An 18,245-nucleotide genomic window follows, 5' to 3' on the forward strand; every position below is an offset into this window, starting at 1 on the left:
CAGGCTGTGCTGCCTCCCCAGCTCCGTCTGCCGCCTCTCCGACCGCAGCGGGATGCTGACCCAGGCATGAAGGAGCAGCAGTAGCAGATGTTTCCAGCCATGTCTCCCCGGTGCTGGCAGTGCGCTGGGGTCTATCAAGGGCACTGAATTCTGTAATCCACAGCGGGGACACAGGGACAGAGCAGGGACACCCCAGGGACACTTTGCAGGAGGCTGGTGTGGCCAGAGACTGCACCAGCTCCCCACAGAGCTCGGCCAGGGAAATCACAGTTCTAAGAGGGCAGGGACTGGGAAGAGCAGCAGGAAAAGCAGCAGGAAAGCTTCCTCCTATGCCAACCCTCCCGGCCCACGGAAATCATCCTGCGACTGTGCACTGCAAGGGGAGTCCGTCTTCCCTGCACATCTCCCCAGAGCAGAGGGTCACACTGGGAGACTCTAACCTGGCAGCCAAGGCTGGGGAGCTGCAAGCTGGCATGCCCTGGGGGACAAGGGAAGAGGGAATCCACCCCCCCGGGGGAAAGGAGCCCAGGACATCTCATCCTTGCCCAAACAAAAACCCACACCTGGGCAAGACAGCAAGGTCGCTTCATTCCGCCCTGGATGTGGGTGAACAGCCTCTCCTCCCCAAGCCCCTGCGGTGGTCTCACAGGCAGGTTGTCAAACCTCTTCACCACTGCAACGCCAGGGAGGACGAGCTGCAGCAACTCTCGGGGTCTTGCTTGGGAAGCGACAGGGACATGCCTTTCCCCGGGATAAGATCAGATAGGAACCTCCCATCCTTTCTGCTTTTGTGCAGCTGGTGTTCCCAAGAAAAATGGTTGTTGCCAGCCCGCCTGGCTGTGCGGAGCAGATCCCGCGCACACACTCTCCTTCTACAGCAGCAAACCCTTGTTGTCGTGCTGCTGATAACGCCCGGGAGTGGGGCGGGAGGTCGCGTGGCCGCGCGTGCTGCTGGTGCTGGGAGATAGGCAGCAGCGGGGCTCTTCTTCTGGCAAATCTAGGGGAGCAGAAAGTGCTGGATCCGCTCCCCCAATTTCACGGGAACCATCATCCTGGCGCTCCCCTCCTGGGCGGTGGCACTCAAGAGTAAAAAAATGCTGGTCTCAGGATTGCACCATCCAGCACTGCAGCAAAGTTAAGGAGTGGGAAGAAACCGGGACAAAATGGGAAACGCTCTCAGCCGAAGTCGGTGTGTTTGTCCCTGGCCCGGCGGTTCATGGGATGTGGTGTCCAGGGAAGCCCTCGCTGCATGTCCCAAGCCACCAGCTGCCCTGGAAGGTGCCACTGGGGCATTACAAGGCATCTGCCCTGCTCACGCTCCCTCCTGCCCTTGCAGGGAGGAGCAGGGCAGCAGAAGACTGGAAGGGAGGGCAAGGAGCAACACCAAGGTGGTGGCACAAAGACAGCGGTAGTGAACCCCAGTCAAAGTCCGTGCCCAGGTACTGCCGGGGGGTGGCAGGGCTGTGGGGAAAGCAGAGGAACTGAAGGAGAAATTGTTTAGCAATGTTCCTCTTCCCAACATCGGCATTTTGCTGCTGGCTGCAGGAGGTGAGATGAGGAGCCAGCACACCCTGTGCTGGGTCCAGGTCTGAGCTGGCACATCCCCCCCATAGCACTTCTGCCAACCTGTCCTGCATTTTGGATGTTGTTTGGATGGTGAAGGGGAGGCATTGCCTCAGTGGGCAGATAAGATGGTTTCCTGATGCCAGCCAGCACCTTTAAAACAGGTTTAACTCCGAAACCAGGTATGGGGCAGGCAGGGCTGGGGTTTCTGAACCAGGCAGGCAGTCTGAAAGAGCATGATGGGCATCCCCGCTGCTGGTGGTGGGGTGGCCCCAGCGGCTGCCCCCTGGGAATAACCCCTAAGGAGATGGGAGGTGACAACAGCCAACAAGGGAAGGTGGCGGAGTCCAGCTTGAGCCAGGGATCTCCAGGACACGCAAGACACCGGCAGGTAGCAGGAGCGGGGTTGGCACGCTTGGTCTGCCAGCAGAGGGGCTGATGCCTCCTTTCAGATGCCGAGGAGAGAGCGATGGGAGATCCCAGAGAGGGCCATCCCCCAAGCGAGCACTCCTTAGCTACCCAATACCCCGCTGCACTTTTCTGGCAGCAGCCTGTGGGTTTCTCCTGTGTCCCTGCTCAGTCTGCCACCACGTCTCCCGCACAGTCCCTGTCCCGGGTGCGAGCTGAGTCACCGTGATGCCACTGCACGTCGTTGCAACATCTCCCGTCTTCTGTTCTAGGAGCCATGAGGAGCCTGTAAATACTTTCTTTGGCAAGACTTTTGTTTTGATCTAATCTCTCAGCTTTTTTCAAAGGCAGGCACAGAGAGGAACTGCATGAGGCAACAAGGGAAGGTCACCGGGAGAACTGAGGCGGCTGTAATTGGGGAGGATCAAACCCAGGCTCGAGCAAGGGTGTGGAGAGGTGGGTCAGCCCGGGCTGACATGAGGCTCCGGTGTGTCACCGCGGGCACCGACTGTCCCAGATCCTCCCCAGGACCATAGTTACCCATGACTATGCAGCTGGCTGCAGGCATCATCCGAGACGGGACCAGGGTCCCCACACTGCGGCGAGCGCTGGGCTGCGGACCCGGGGTGAGACCTTCGTCACGCCATTCCCGTTGTGGCCGCAGCAGGAAGGTGTGCGACATGGTGACGTGTGATGGGGAAGTCAAAAGGAGAGATGATGAGCCCTCATCCCCACCCCGAGCCGACCTGCATTATTCACGTTTCGAAGTGCACGTGCGGCTCTGCTGAGGGATGGCAACTCGCTGAGCCGGGCTGGCTCCTTCCAGCCTCTTGAGCCCTGTAATGAGCTTTGCTGGATGCCGCTAAGTAGAGGAGTGAAAGCAGGAAAGCTTTGCTGTTGGTCTGGTGGCTGCTCGGTTGTCCCTCGCAGACAGGCTTCAGCTCCGCCGGTGCCTGTTGAATGAGCCGGGCGAGCGCGGGGACGTGGCTCCTGGCGGTGGCTCTGCGGATGGGTGACAGGTCTGCGCTGTCTCCCAGTGCAGCCCAGTGAGAGACGGGAGCCGAGCACGGGATTGTTACTGATTTGTCATTGATTTGTTATTAGTTAGAATTAATCATATTTAATATTTTAGCAAAATCATATGTATGTTGTATTTTATACATTTAACCAATAACCAGTGTTGCTGTGAAATCCCCTGTATAGCCTGTACCGAGGCCGGAGAAATTGGCTAAAATCATCTAGTAGGAACATTTAGAACTTAGATAACAAGATAAAGAAATTAAAATCTGATTATAAAAGAGTTTGGCTTGACTAAGAAGTAGAAAATTGTGAAGCATAAGTATGGGAGTGTTAAGTTTGAAATGTAGCCTTAGGAACTTAGGAGCTTAGAAAATGTATAATGTGTAACCATAAGAATCTAAGTATTGTTCAAAATCATTTAACCACAGAAGTTTTGACAGAGATTGGTAGTCTTGTAGTGTTTGTTTTAAAAGCTAAGGAAACCGTTATGGACACCAGCTTGCTGCTTGGAAACACCTGAGAGGTCAAGAAGCGGACGAGTGAGGAAGACTATGAAAGACCACCAGAGGACTCCTGAAGACCACCAGAGACCTTCACTGCGCCTGCGTAAAGGACATTTACATATGCTAATGATTTCCCGGAAATCTGATGAATATGTATAACCTCTCTTGGAAATCTAATGAATATGCATGAATAAGTTTTAATATAAGGTGTATTGTTTTGGTGACAGGCGTGCGTGGTTCGTGAGAGGACTCGCCCGCGCACCCGGCCGTCAATAAAGAAGTGTCTGCTTATCTACACTAAATTGGTGTTGATAAGTTTTTATTCCGAGACTTCGGTAACAGGATGGCCAGTGGGGATGCTGCTTCTGTGGCCACCCCATCCAGCGCCCTCCAAGCAGAGCATGGCCGGCAGGGAGAAACCCAGTGGGCGACTGTTAGGGGGGCCAGACCCACGGTTGTAAATCGCTCTGGGTGCTCCGCGAAGCCAAACCTCAGCTTGTGCCAGCGACAGGAGCAAAGCCACCCAGGCGGTCGGGGGGGTCTCCCCTTCCAGCCCAAGGGGTCCCGGCGGTGCCATCACAGGGTGCCACTCTCCGTTCGTACATGGTTATTTTTAAAGCTCCTATCGCTGCTTCCCTCTCTCCCTTACTGCGACAGCTTCCCCCTTGCCCTGGTTGTTTCTCGGTTTATTTTCTCCTCTCCCGGGGACCAGCCGGGGCACAGCGGATGGCCACGAAACCCCAAGATGAAAGGATCGCGGGAGAACACCATCTCCAAAGCGGTCACTGCGGCATTTGTCCAAACGGAGACCCCCCCCTCAAAAAGTCGCTTCTCTTTTTTTTTGCGTGGAGAAAGGCAGCGGCTCAAGGCTGCCCTGGTCCCCTGCCTACCGTGGCCTGGGGGGGGGTGATGGTCACCCCTCTAAATACCCCCAGGCTACTTCATCGCACCAGGCAGCCGCCCGAGGGGGACCCCACGCCCCTTGTTCAGGCAGCAGAGCTGTGCCAAGCTGTGTCCTTGTCCCCGGTCCCTCTCCCCACCCTCCTCTTCCTCCTCCCTCTCCCGTAAACGTGCCCACAGCAAACTTTCCCCCCCGCTCCTTCGGCGTTCCCGGCAGCAGGAGCCAGGTTTGCTCTTCCAGCCCCTTCCCCTGCCAACTTGGCAGCCGGCAGCGGGAGCGGGCAGGGCTGGCAAGGGCCGGGCAGGGCTGGCAGCCATCGGTGTGACCCCCCCCTCCTCTGCCGGCACCTTCATCCTTATCTGGAAGGTGCCACTCGGCAGCCGGAGCGGCTCCGGAACGCTTCGTTCCCACGCACGCTGCCGGAGCTGGCGTGTGCTCCCCAAAACCGGGGCAGGGCACGGCGTGGATTGGGATGGACGGACAGACGGACACGCCGGCCGTGCCCCAGGAACCTGGGGGGGTTCAGGCCCAAGGGCCCCCGCTGTTACAAATATTCTGATAAGTTAAAATTTTATATAAGCTGGGTTTGATCAAAAGGTAAAGACTGTAGAATATAGGGGTTTGAAGCTCGCGATGTAGTCATCGAAACTTAGGAACATACAAAATGTGCTGTATACAGTCATAAGAAAATAAGTATTGTCTAAAATTAGTTAACCATAGAAACTTTGACCGATTTGTTAGTTTGTAGTGTTTTGTCCTAAGAAACTAAGAGAGATCGTTATGGACCTTAGTTCTGTTGCTTAGAAACCCCACTTTGATCAAGATTCCAGTTAGTGGAATTAAGTAAGATTAACCAATGAATGTTTTAGTATAAGAATATTGGTAAGGTGGTGTGACTGAGGGCCAATCACTAGAAACGTTAAATTTGAGAATTAACATTGAATGTACTTTTATGTAAATCTAATACCTGACGGCGAAAATCATACTGCGCAGAATCACATAAGAGAGGTCAACTCTCGGACAGAGTGAGGAAGACTATGGAAGACCACCAGAGGGCTTCTGAAGACCACCAGAGACAGCACCACGCCTGCGTAAAAGGGACATTTACATATGCTAATGATTTATCGGACAGTTGATGATTATGTATGGCATTGCCCAGAAATTTAGTGACGATGTATAACAGGGGTGTATTTAACCTGCATGATTAAACCAGGCAGGTGCACACACGAGGTGGAGCGATCCCCTGTGTGCCCAGCGCTGCAATAAAGAAGTGCCTGCTTCTTACCTTCTCATTGCTCTTCAGGAGTTTTATTCCGGATTTCGGCAACACCGCAGCGCGGCCGCTCGCGCCCACGGCCCCCGGCGGAGCCCGCGAGGCCGTGTCACGCACACGCGCAGCCCCTTGCACACCCACCCGCTCCCGTGCGTTCCCCTGCGGACAGCGGTGGCTGGTGGGCACACGCGTGTACGGGGGCGCTGCCCCCCGCCCCGTGCGGAGACACAACGCCCGGTGCGCACACACGTGTGCAGTGCACGCGCACGCACCAGTGCACACACGCTTATGTGCGCGCACATGCAATGCGTGCGCAGAGGAAGACACACGCGCGGAGTGACGCACACACAGAGCGATACGTACACGAGTGTGCACACACTGTAGTGCACACACGTGTGCACGCACAGGGAGAGTGACAGGCATGCACACACATGCACGCAGTAACACACGCCCAGTAATACACACAGGGCGACACACATATGTGCGTGCACACACAGTGACACGCACAGGGACACACACAGGGACACAGACACACAAGGTGACACACACAGACACATGTGCACACGTGTGCGTACACATAGGATCACACACACGGTGAAACACACACGTGTGCATGCAGACACACTCACTCACACAGGGACACACGTGTACAGGCACACTCACACACTCAAACAAGTGACACACGTACACACACACACACGCACGCTCGCACACACTCGCACTCACACACAGCGACGCGTGTACACATGCTCACTCACACACTCTCACTCGCTCTCACACAGTGACATGCGTGTACACACACAGTGACACACACGTGTGTACACACACAGAGTAACACGTGTGTACACACAGTGACACACACACAGTAACACATGTGTGTACACACACAGTGACACACACGTGTGTACACACACAGTAACACACGTGTACACACACAGTGACACACACGTGTGTAAACACAGAGTAACACGTGTGTACACACAGTGACACACATACGTGTGTACACACACAGCAACACACGTGTGCACACACACAGTGACACGCACACACACGTGTGTACACACACAGTAACACATGTGTGTACACAGAGTGACACGCACACACACGTGTGTACACACACACAGTAACACACGTGTGTACACACACAGTGACACACACATGTGTACACACAGTAACACACGTGTGTACACACACACAGAGACACGCACACACACGTGTGTACACACAGACACAGTAACACACGTGTGTACACACACACAGTGACACACACACGTGTACACACAGACACAGTAACACACGTGTGTACACACACACAGTGACACACACACGTGTGTACACACACACAGTAACACACGTGTACACACACACACACAGTGACACACACACGTGTACACACACACACACAGTAACACACGTGTGTACACACACACACACAGTGACACACACACGCGCGCCCACCCACGAGCGATGACGCACGCCCCGCCCTCCGCGCTCCCCGGCCCCGCCCACCGGTGCGGCGCGTGCGCGGGGCGGGGCGGGGCGGGGCCGGGCCCGGCTGTCGGGGCGGGCGGGGCCGCGGGACGGAGCCGCATCCGCAGCCGGAGCCGGAGCCGCCCGGCCCGGTGAGTGGGTGAGTGGGTGGGTGGGTGGGTGGAGGCGGGTACCGGGGGGTGCCGAGTACCGGGGGGTGCGCGGGAGCAGCGGCCTTTGCGCGGCCGGTCGGCGGGCGGCCCCGCCCGGGGCTGCGGCAGCCTCCGCGGCCTTTCGCCTGGCGCCGCGGGCTCCTCCGCGCTCCAGCCGGGGCCCGGTGGGTGCCCCACCCTGCGTGGGGCCGGGACCCGCGAGGTCGTGGGGCGAGCCGAGCCCGGCCCGGGGCAGCCCCCGGGTGCTCAGAGCTCGTCGTCCCCGGCTGCGGCCGGGGCGGATCGCGGGTCCCACCCCGCGGGGAGCGGCCGGGCCTGGGGATGCTGGGCCGCAGGCGGGATGGAGGAGGAGGAGGAGGAGGAGGAGGAGGAGGCGGCGACCATGTGCCCAGCTCCCTCGCAGGCAGCACCGCGCCCCTGCCAGCCTCCCCCGGGGATGCCACGTACGGGCCTGCATGGCTCCCGACGGCCGGGAGAAGGGCTGTGCCTTGCCGGCGTGACCTGGCCGTCATCTTCAGCCCTGGCCATCATCTTCTTCAGCCCTGGCCGGTGCAGGGGGGTGCCCTGGGTCACCCCTCTCCGCCTTGCACCCTGGGGCTGGGACACCGGCTCTCAGGGGCTGCCAGTGAGCGAGCGAGCACCCCGGGGCCTCTGGCCAAGCAGGTACCACCGATACAGATGACACCGATACAGACGGCTTTCTGGAAGTATAAATAAGCCGCAGCTCGGGTCTCCGCGGTTCAGGCGTGTGAAATCACCGCTTCGCGGGCTGTTTCTGCATCCACACTTAGCCCCCGGCAAGCACGGCCCAAGTGCAGGTAGCCACCCGAGGGAGGGGAGCTCCCCCGGGTGTTGTTTGCCGTGGGCTTGCAGCGTTCCCCAGGTGGCCTGTCCTGCCCAGACCCGGCCGGGCGGCTGAGAGGCAGGAGGTGGTTTGCAGGAGGGCTCACGAGAAACTCCCCCATCGGGCTCCAGACTTTGTTCCTTTGCCAAATCCACAAGGCCACTGAACTTGCAGAGAGTTTGGCTCTTTACGTACAACTGCAAACTCTCTGGACAAACCACCGACGGTGTTTTTAAAGCAGATGGAACGACCAGCTCTGATGCAGCCGCTTCTTCCCTCCTCTCTTGCTGATGCCTGAGCGCTTGTTGCGGATGCGATTCAGTCACCCAGGAGCCTGCCGGGTTCCCCAGGCCCACCAGCCCCCTCCTTGCCTCGCTCCGCTCTGGGGCAGCGGCTGGGCACAAACCTGACCCCCCGCTTCTGCAAACGGGACCCAGCCCCATCGTTGTTTGTGTTTACTTCTGTATTTCGAGGCCTGAAGTTCCCGTCTGGGGAATAAACGGATCTGTAGGGGAGCCAGTGGAGTGCTGGTTTTGCAGAGAGCCGCGAGGCTGCTGGGTCCTGCGTGTTTGAAGCCCGCGCTGGGTCGACAGCCCCTTGCACCCCGCCGGGCTTGCAGCCTCCCAGAAAGTTTTATTGCTGTTTGCACAACCTCTCATGCTGCGGTAGGTGCGGCTTTTATGGTCTGGCTGTGTCATGACTCTTGCATCTCCGTGAATGGTGAGACGAGGAAGACAAAAACAGCAATGAGAGCTGTGTGCCGCTGAACAGCTGTGGCTGGTCTGGTGGCTGCTGGCCCTGGTTGCTTTTTGCCGGACCTGGCTGTAGGAGAAGGGACTTTCTGGCTGCACAGGCGTTGGAAATCGCTTGCTCTTCCTGAAAACGCTGGCCAAAAAAAGTCCTTCCCTCTGCCATGGGTGCTCATGCTTTTAATTTCCAGCACGGGCGCTGCGGGGAGCAGAGAGGTGTTTCCCGCTCCGGTGTCAGCGTGCAAAGCACCCGGGTCCTGACAGCTCTCGCCAGGTATGTGATGCCACCACCCTGGGCACTGTGTGATCCACAGCCACAGAGATGGAAGTTCCAGCAGGGTCTGTAGCTCATCTTTTAGGGGTGACAGGGTGCCTCTGCGAGTTGATGGGGAGAAACGCTGATTTTATTAAAAAAAAAAAAAAAGCAACGTCTGCCATTTCCAGGCCTTGTTTCTATGGGAACGGGACATCAGAAGAGCAGAAATGCAGCGAGTGCTCTAAAATAACTGCCAGCTCCCAGGAGCACGTGGCCTTTGCTTGGCTTGCCTGGCCCTTTCCGCTGAGACAGGGGCCGGGGCCGGCCGGCTCCCGGCGACGAGGCGGCGTGGAAGTGGGTCAGGAGGTGGGATGCTGTGGCCTTGATCCCTGCCGATCCTCAGCCTGTCCTCATCTAAATCCACCGGTGGGAGACCTCCGGTCCAGGCTGGCAGCTGGTGCAGCCACCACGTTATCTGGCACGGCTCGGTGCCGTGCTCGGCAGCACAGCAGGGGCTGGTGGTGCCGGCCAGGTGGCAAGGACCTGTCTGGCTTCCACCCGTCTGGGTGGCAGGCGGGCAGGCAGGAGGGTCTCCTTCCTCACCACTAACCTCCCTGGGGATGGCCAGGGAGAATCCATGCTCGCGTATTTAGGAGACTCTTCCTCCCGCCGCGGTCGGGTGCGGAGAACAGGGTATTCCCAGCGAGGGGGAGAGGAACTGGGTTGTTCTCCCAGAAGCTGGTGGTGGTCATCTCTTTCTTCCCCCAGATGTTTTTCGGTGCCTTTTGCTGGGAAAGTCAGTCTTATCTCAGGTCAGGCAGGAGAGCATCTCCGGAGGGGACAGCCCAACCTGCCGCCATGCGAGTAGGCAAGTGCATCGCGGGGTGTCCTCCTGCAAGGTACGAGCGGTGCTCTGAGGTTGTCTTGAACCGGCTGTGCACAGCCCTCCTTTCCTGCCAAAAGTGGTCCTGGACATGGGCAGGGGGGTGGGTGGGGACCCTGCCTGAACTGCCTGTGGTCACGGGCATCTCGGAGCTGATCCAGGCAGCACCTTCCAAAAAAGGTTTTCCCTTTTGGGTTGAAAAAAATCATTTCTGTGGATACCCAGAGCCTGGAAAATCATTTTTGTTCTCAAATCTAGTAAGAGTAGCCCTGTTGTAACTGAGCTGCTTCCTTCTCTCATGCTCCAGCGAGTGAAAGGTCCAGTACGGGTTTTCTTGGAACACTTAAAAGCTTGGAAAAAATTTCTTGACAAGAATGAAGTTTTCTGACTTTGTGTAGTGTTTGTGTTACCCAAGAGCTGCTTGACATTTTCTCAGCAATGTACCGGCCTCGATGGCGGTCGCGGGGGGGCAGCTTGCGTTTGAGGGTGCGGCAGGACGAGTAGCCAGGAGAGATGCGGGAGCAGGAGGTGGGATCTCTGCAAAGGCAGCAGCCTTCTCCAGCCTGACCTGTCGTGTTTGTCGTCTTTAAAACAAGTGAAAAGTTTGATTCCCTTGATTTGCTCTGGATTCCCTTCGATCGACTGCGTGAGGAAGGTTTCTGCTCCTCAGGAGGCTCGTTTGGAGGTGTGTTGGATCCTGCTGCGTGCAGTGCATGGGGCTGGGGGTTCCTATGGCAGACTGGTGGCATTTCTGCCAGGGATGTGTGTACCTGAGGCCAGCTGGAGACGTGGCGCTTTGTGATGAGCTTGAAGGTGTTTAAGCTGAAATCTAGCAGCAGACACCTTTGCAAAGTCCCCTTTGCTGTTCCTTCCCTGCTTGCTGCCCGGGACAGGTGTCTGACAGGCTTTTCTGGGCTGCAGGAGTGGACCTCTTCTGCTTTTTTTTCTGTCCAGAGCAGGATGCTTGAGCACAGATGTCCCTTGCTGTTGCAGGAATCTGACTTCTGTGCATGAAGTGGCAAAAAGAAGGTGGGGGGAGGTTTTTATCCTTTTTTTTTTTTTCCCTCTCTCTTTAAGAATGCACGTGGGTTTTGGGTTGGGAATGGGAAGGTGCATGCCAAGCCAGGAGAATGTTTCTGGAGGGCTCAAGGAGCTGGTGGCATAGGGCAGGCTAGGTAGATGGATTCTTGTTGCTTTGTCCGCAGACCTACGTGGATTTTAGCTTGCTCTTGCTGCAGCTCAGTTGCTCCCAGCTGTCAGTGCTCTGCTCGCAATGTGCATTTACCAGTCACTGGTCTGCGAGTGAAGGTTGGGCAGGCTGGGTTGCCAACCTCCCTTCTCCTCTTGCTGCGACACCCTAAACTCCCTGCTGAGGTTTGTGGGTGCCAGCTGCATCCAAGGAGCCAATACTGTCCTGACCAGGGCTGGAAAATGTGCTGTTGAGCATCTCCAGGGGGGTTGCTGGTAGGTAATTTGTCCATCCTTGTCTCTGCAGTGGCTTTCGGTGCTGCCAGGCTTTGGAGCACAGGCTCTCGGAGATGACCCTGGTAGCTGCCCGCTCGTGGAGGGTGCTGCAGGGCTGATGGGCGCTGCTGTGACCCAGGCTGGCCCCGTTGCTGCGGGAAAAGGGGGTTTGCCGTGCTCAGAGGCTGAGGGGCTGCTGGGCTGGGGGCTGCCCGGCATCCAGCAGCGTGGGCAGGCGGCTCTGCTTGTGCCAGGGCTCCCCTTCGCTGTGCTGCGCTTCTGGGTGAGTTGCTGCACGCGTGCGATCACAGCCTGTCTCCTGGTAGGACGGCGACGCTTCGTCACGAAATGCCGCTGCAGAGACAAAAACAACTTGGAGGGATGGCAGATGCTTCCCAAGAGGGGGAGGACGCGGGTGTATCAACCTCAAGTGCCGACCTTCCGTTCTGCTTCCCTGCCCTTTTCTCATCCTCGCCTCTCCAAGAAGTTTCTGCTGGGAAAGCACTGTTAACATTGCAAACCCAACCCTTCACGTTGCAGGAGGCGGAGGCACAACTTGAAATCTTCACCGGTCCCAAAATAATGGGCTGCAAGGAGTTTGGTGGCCTTCCTCAGGCTGGTGTTTGTGGTTCTGTAACCCTGTGCTCCTACTGCTTAAGGAAAGCTGTCCCCTACCTGCTGCAGCTGAGGGACCCCTGATGCTCGCAGGTTGGGTTTCTGAACAGCAGCCTCCCCCTCTTGCAGCTCAGGTCACACCAACAACCGGGAATGAGTTATGCCAGAAACCACGAGCTCTGGCTCTTACGGGTCAGTAATGACCCTTAGAGAGGGAGCACAACAGTTATTTTTCCCCATTTGAGGCCAAGCCAGCTGTGGTGACATCAGGCTGGAAACAGAGAGCTGCCCTTGGGTTGCTGACAGGCGGGATGCGGGATGCTGACTTCTGGCCGCCCGGGACCACGAGCACCCGGCATTCATGGCTCTCTCCTCTCTTCCAGGGTCCTGCGGAGCAACGGTGGCAGCGGTGGTGGTCCCCTTCTGATGGGAGGATGGTTGTTCTCAGGCAGTTTGGGCTGCTGCTCTGGAAGAACTACATCCTGCAGGTGGGCTGGCGCTGCGCTCTCGGGGGGCTGCCTCTGTCACCACTAAATGCGGGTACATCAGAGCTTGCCCAGGGTCTTGATTCTCCAGCGAACCTTCACTGTGGGCCCAGGGCATCTCCTGGAGGAAAACTGATTTATTTGTGCATGTGGTGTTGTAATGCTTTTGTGCTGGGGAGTTAAGGACAGGGCTGTGTGCTCAGTTGTCCCTGTCCCCTCCGGTACGTGCTGTGCCATTCCCCTCCTTCTGCAATCTGGCTGTGAGTTCAGCTCACCCTTCTCGCGGGGCAGGATAACCCACGCACCCTCCTGTGCGATGGTGGGTTTCTTGAGCTATCCTGTTACACAGCCTCCTCTGGAGGTGCTGATTGCTGCCCGATGCCTCTAAACCCCCCAGGGCCCAGGTTTTTTTTTTCCCCTCCATTACTTTCTGCAGCTTGTGGGGGTCTTAAAAATATTAAACCACCATCGTCCTGGCATCCGCTCCCAGCCCAACTGCCTGCGTGGCAGCTGGCTAATGATGATGGATTTGGGGACCTGGGAACCTCCTTGCCCTGCTGACTGGCAGCGTCCTGCCTGCTTCTGCAGCGCCTTTAAGCAGCGTGTGGGCGCTCCTGGGCGGATGCTGTGGCTCCGCTGGGACCCGGAGCCAGCCCTGGCAGAGAGTGACGGAAGAGGAGGGAGCAGAGGTCGTTGCAGCCTGGCTTTACACTTTCAATTACCCTTCTGCAGATCAGCACGACGTTGCTTTAAAAATAAACAAAAGGAAGAGGGAAGGGCTGGCTGGGCTGCCTGCACCCAGTCTTCCGGCAGGGCAGGGAGCAGGCAGCAGGGCTTGGATGTGACCGAAGGGACTGGCAGCAGGTCTGATTTGCAGTCAGGAGCGTGCTCCATGGGTGTGCGTGATGGCCAGTCCTGTGAATCCCCCTTGTACACCCCAGACATGGGCAGGACAATCCCCAATCCCCTCTGCAGGGGAATAGCGTTGTTTTCTGGGTGTGCTCTGGGGTGGGGGCACCACCCATCGTGTTTTCTAAGGTCACAAGCTGACTCGGATCTACTGTGCCGGAATACAGCCTGGAATGTTTGCTCCCCTCCTCTAAGTTTCCACCAAAAATCATGCTCCTGATGAAGACGCAGAGCTCCCAAGCCATTATCACCCTGGTGTGAAGATGGATGCTGGGACACGTGGCTTGCTCAAAGCTGGGGCAGTCCTGGCCAGGCGGAGGTGGTGATTATGGATGAGCTTCCCCGTCACCTCTGGAATACGGCAGCTTATAAGCGGTGAAAGCCAGCGCTGGTAAATGAGTATTAGCCTGTGAGTTCAGGGAGCCAGGCAACCGTTCTGGAGACAGCCCAGGAGACTGAGAGAGGGTTAATATGGTAGTAAATCAGCGGGAGGCAGCTGGTCCGCCAGAGCCGCATTATAAAACCATCAGACATCTGCAACAGTCGCTTTTATGAGCGTGGCCTTTGGAAAGCCTTCTTTTTCCCTGCCCACTTGGAGCCGCTGCCTCCTGGCCATGCTGCCGGGGCTGGTTGCAGCAGTGGCTCCTTGGCCCTGGCTGGGGTGGGAGCAGGCAGCTCCTCCCAGGGGAAACCTGAAGAGCGGTTTTTGGCTTTGGCGGTGGCTGCTGAGAGCCAGGGCAATGCGGGGAGCGGCTGTGTGGCTGTACGTCCCTGTGTCCCCTCCTGACAAAGCGGCCGAGAGCCAATTCACCCCAGCTGCTGCAGCGCAGACTGTCCCCCTTCCCGGGAGATCTGGGCTGCTCTGTGCTCAGGGCTCCATTCCTGCCCCACTGGAGACTCTGCCCACCTTCGCGTACCCCACTCGCTGCTTCCCCCTCCTCTCCCGGTTTAAAAAAATAAAACCTTTTTCCACTCTGCAGAGGGGACGGGAGGTGTAACTCCATGGTCAGCACAGCTCAATGCTTGGTGTTTGCAGAGCTGAAGGAGCTTTTGTGGCAGCCGGGGTGCTGCCTCCAGCACGTGGTCAGTGCAGGCAGGAGAGCAGGCAGGCGAGGAGCCCCGAGAGCCGCAGGGTCGTGCCGTGCCGTGCCCGCAGCGCGCTCGCCCATCTGCAGGCGTGTTTGGTGCGGCACCGCAGCCCATCGCTGCGCCCGGCTGTGATCCGGGCCGTGGCACCGCTGTGACAGCAGCCGTGGGGCCAGGCAGGAGGCGGTTTAACAACGCCAAGCGTGCGGAGATTTCGGCGAGGAGCTGTGCCAGCAAGGAAAAACCAATTGCTGAGACAGCAAAGTTGTGAGAATAAACCTCTTGGTGCTCCTCTTGCCTGGTGGTGTTCCTCTTTCCAGCCCCGTGGAGGGGAGGGTGGAAAACCCCCTGTGTCTTGTAAAGTTCGTCTTAGCCAGAGCCCTCAGAAGAGGTTAATGCCACTGCTTCTGCTCCAGACACCCTGTTCCACGTGAGCAGCCGTGACTCCCTGCACCCAGAGCTGCTCCCTGCTGCTAGGGACATCTCACTGCAGTGATTGAGGTTTGCTGGGCTGGGCTCGGGTGAAGGCAGCTCGGTTTGCGGGAGGAAAAAAGGTGGCTGGGTCCAGATTTCACGCCTCTTACCCAGACCTGCCTGGCTGCTGCTGCTGCAGCTTTGGGGCCTGCCTCCCTCTCCCATCCCCGCCCCAGCGGGGCGATGCAGGTTCCAGCAGGAGCAGCCCAGTGCTCACTGCTCACATTCTTGGAAGCAAACGCAGCCTTTGCAGTGATTTTTACGAGTATCCAATCCGTCCGTCAGCAGCGTGTCCTGGCATCTGCAGTAAAACAGATCAGGGGGGTCGCGCTGCAGGGACGTGGGTGTGCATGGTGCTGGTTGGGACCGCTGCTCCCCCTGCCCCTCCAGTCAGAGATGACCCCATTTCCCCTGGAAGAGCAGAGTTTTAAATGCTAATTGACCTGGGTTGGTGGTGGGTGTTAGTAGCTAGTGGGAAGTTTGCAGGAGAGGTAGCCCTGGGCTAAACCACCGGAGGGTCATGCTGCAGCTTGGCTGCCCAAGTGTGTTCACCGGACTCGAGTTCATTGTCCAGTTGCTTGAACCTCGATTAAAAAAACGTGAACGAGCCATCGTGCTTAGTGCAGGCAGGCCTTGGGGTGGAGGCTGAGCTCGTGGGTGTGTTCTCAGAGCTGTGCGGGGGCACCGATGCCTGTAGCCAGAGGGTCTGCGAGGTCCCAGCCCAGGCTGCAGACCCCACGTCCTGCTCTAAGCTCCGGCAGCAGAAACTTTACTGGCTGCAATAGCTGTGCTACACTCTGCTTTACATCCCCCGCTGCTGCTCGTCCCAGCCTTTCATTTAGTTACAGTATTTTTAGCTCCCAGCCCTGTAAGTGTTGGGCAAGGTTGCTGTGCTTTGGCGAAAGCTGTTCTCTTTGTTCTCCCGGCAGCGGCCGGTCCCTGCGGCACGGGAGAGTTGCCTGCAGGAGCGGTTTAGGCAAGGACCGAGTGCTGCCTGCTCCTGGGCAGAGCCCCGTGGCACAGGGAAAGGGCAAACGACCAGCTCAGCTTATTCAAACCCGGCAGCATGGCAGGGAAGGCTCTAAAGGAGGGTGGTTTGAGACGGAGCAGTGCTTAGGGTAGGGGGCAGCTTGGCCAGAAAGTCCTGACGGATGTGGGAACCGGCGCAGCGTCGTTCCTGGGCTCTGGAAAAACCCGGGTTGTGAAACCTTGTGAAATGCAAGAACGCTTCTGCTGCACGACATTTGCATGCCCTGAACCTCGTTACTGTGTTTGATCTACCTTCAGTGTTTACATCTTATTTTGATATCTTTTTATTTCCTGCAGAAACGGCAGATCTTGGTGACAGTCATCGAAATCTGCCTACCGCTGCTCTTTGCTGCCATCCTGATAGCGCTGCGGCACCGGGTACACTCCATCAGCCACCCCAACGCCACCGTCTATCCCCCCGAGTCCGTGGATGACTTGCCGGGCTTCTTCTACCGCCGGCACCCCAGCAACCCCTGGGAGCTGGCTTATGTCCCCTCCAACAGCAGTGCCGTCAGGAGCATTGCCGAGGCGGTGGAGAGAGCTTTACCCATCAGCATCAGAGGTGAGCAGGGGCAGGGGGCCCAGAAATCGGTACAAATTTTTACTCTTGACAAATCCTGGGATGCATTGTTTTTTTCAGAACTTCAAGGCGATGGTTTGATTTTTGTTTCGCTAAAACTACAGGATTTTGGTTTGATTTTTGGTCGCACTTTGTTGCAGTTTCCATCCAGAAAAATATTGCCCTAAAATAGTTAAAGAAAACGGCTGTCACTTCACTGTGAAAAAGTATTTTTGGAAATCTTGTCGCACAGAAAACTTTAGCACTTCATGTTCCAAACTAAAGATAACATTAGGATTTTCTCTGAAAGGAGAGCTGACTCCTGCTCTCGAGGGGGAGGAATCATCTGCGTGTCCTGTGACGGGTACAGCAGCATCCCATATAAATCCCCCGTCTCTGGCAGCAGCGGTGTTTCCCGGCTCTGGCTGGAGCGCATCCCTCATGACCTGGACGAAAATGATGGTTTTGGTGATGGTTGAGCATCAGCCCGCGTTGAGCTGCCGTGCTCCATGCCTGCATCTCTGTTTTTTTTTTTTTTTTTCCCCCTCCGCAGCTCAGGGCTTTGCCTCGGAGCGGGACTTTGAGGAGTACGTCAAGTCGGACAACCGCTCGGGCAGCGTGCTGGCCGCTGTCGTGTTCAAGCACCGCTTCCAGCAGAGCACGGCCCCGCTGCCCCTCCAGGTGAGCAGGGCTGGGGGCGGAGGAGGGGGGACGAGGACACCGGAGGGGACGGGGATGGGCGACAGCATCCTCCCACCCTCTGCGATCCCGACTTTGCTCCTTTCTGCCCCACCGGCGACACCCTCGGTGCGCTCCTTCCAGGTCGACTATGAGCTGCGCTTCAAGTACAGCCCGAGGAACGCGCCGCGGAGCGAGCAGACGGGTCTGAACCCCAACCTGGACCGGGACTGGCACACCAGCTACCTCTTCCCGCTCTTCCAGCTGCCCGGGCCGCGGGAGGCCAAGTTTGCTGATGGGGGAACACCGGGTGAGGGCTGCCTCTCCTCTGCCACGGGCTATTTTGCGGCCAAAGGGATGGGTGTAATTTTCTGTACGGCAACTCGGCTCGTTACGGAGATTCACTGAGGCTCTGAGCTTTTAAATAAACGGTTTAGTTAAAAAAAATTAATTTAATTAAATGAATTTTTAAAAATAATTAATGTAAATATTTTTAATATTATATTTGTTATTTGTAATAATTACATTTTATCCTGTGACTTCTTGGGCACTGCTGGCCCTTGGGTTCCTCTGCTGAGCGGCGTTGGATAAGAATAAATTTTATTTAGGTGATTTTTTTTTAATTTAACATTTTTTTTTCCTTTTTTATTTTTAATAGAAAATTTATTTCAGGCTCCAAGCTGCTCCGTGTTTATCATGCTGCTTAAATACTTTAAAAGTAAATAGAGCAATTCTGTGGTTTGAGCGTAGGTTTTTAAGGACAGCCAAACCACTGACGGAGCAGGAGGCAGCAGGGACGTTGCCAGAGCTGGCTTAGGACTTACTTTTTTGGGAGCTTCCTCTGTGGCTGCAAAGGGCTTATTTCCCTCGGTTGGGTTTCGCCTTCCATCGTTCAATACCAGT

General features: G+C 56.8%; 1 protein-coding gene across 4 annotated transcripts in view; it reads left to right on the forward strand.

The window, feature by feature from the left end:
- Nucleotides 1-7,223: 7,223 nt before the first annotated feature.
- ABCA3 (ATP binding cassette subfamily A member 3) overlaps nt 7,224-18,245 on the forward strand; it is a 32,978-nt gene continuing 21,956 nt past the window's right edge. For 2 of the 4 annotated variants that reach the window (XM_075018285.1, XM_075018287.1), the window contains exons 1-5: nt 7,224-7,290; nt 12,506-12,610; nt 16,403-16,667; nt 17,218-17,345; nt 17,487-17,652. In XM_075018285.1, coding sequence (XP_074874386.1) covers nt 12,557-12,610; nt 16,403-16,667; nt 17,218-17,345; nt 17,487-17,652 — 613 coding nt within the window. In that variant the 5' untranslated portion in view covers nt 7,224-7,290; nt 12,506-12,556. Of the gene's footprint in view, nt 7,299-12,505; nt 12,611-16,402; nt 16,668-17,217; nt 17,346-17,486; nt 17,653-18,245 lie in introns of all 4 variants that reach the window. The other 2 variants (XM_075018286.1, XM_075018288.1) reach the window with 1 other exon arrangement.

Source organism: Buteo buteo, chromosome 29 (genome assembly GCF_964188355.1).
Source record: "Buteo buteo chromosome 29, bButBut1.hap1.1, whole genome shotgun sequence".
In the NCBI taxonomy this organism is placed as follows: Eukaryota; Metazoa; Chordata; class Aves; order Accipitriformes; family Accipitridae; genus Buteo; species Buteo buteo.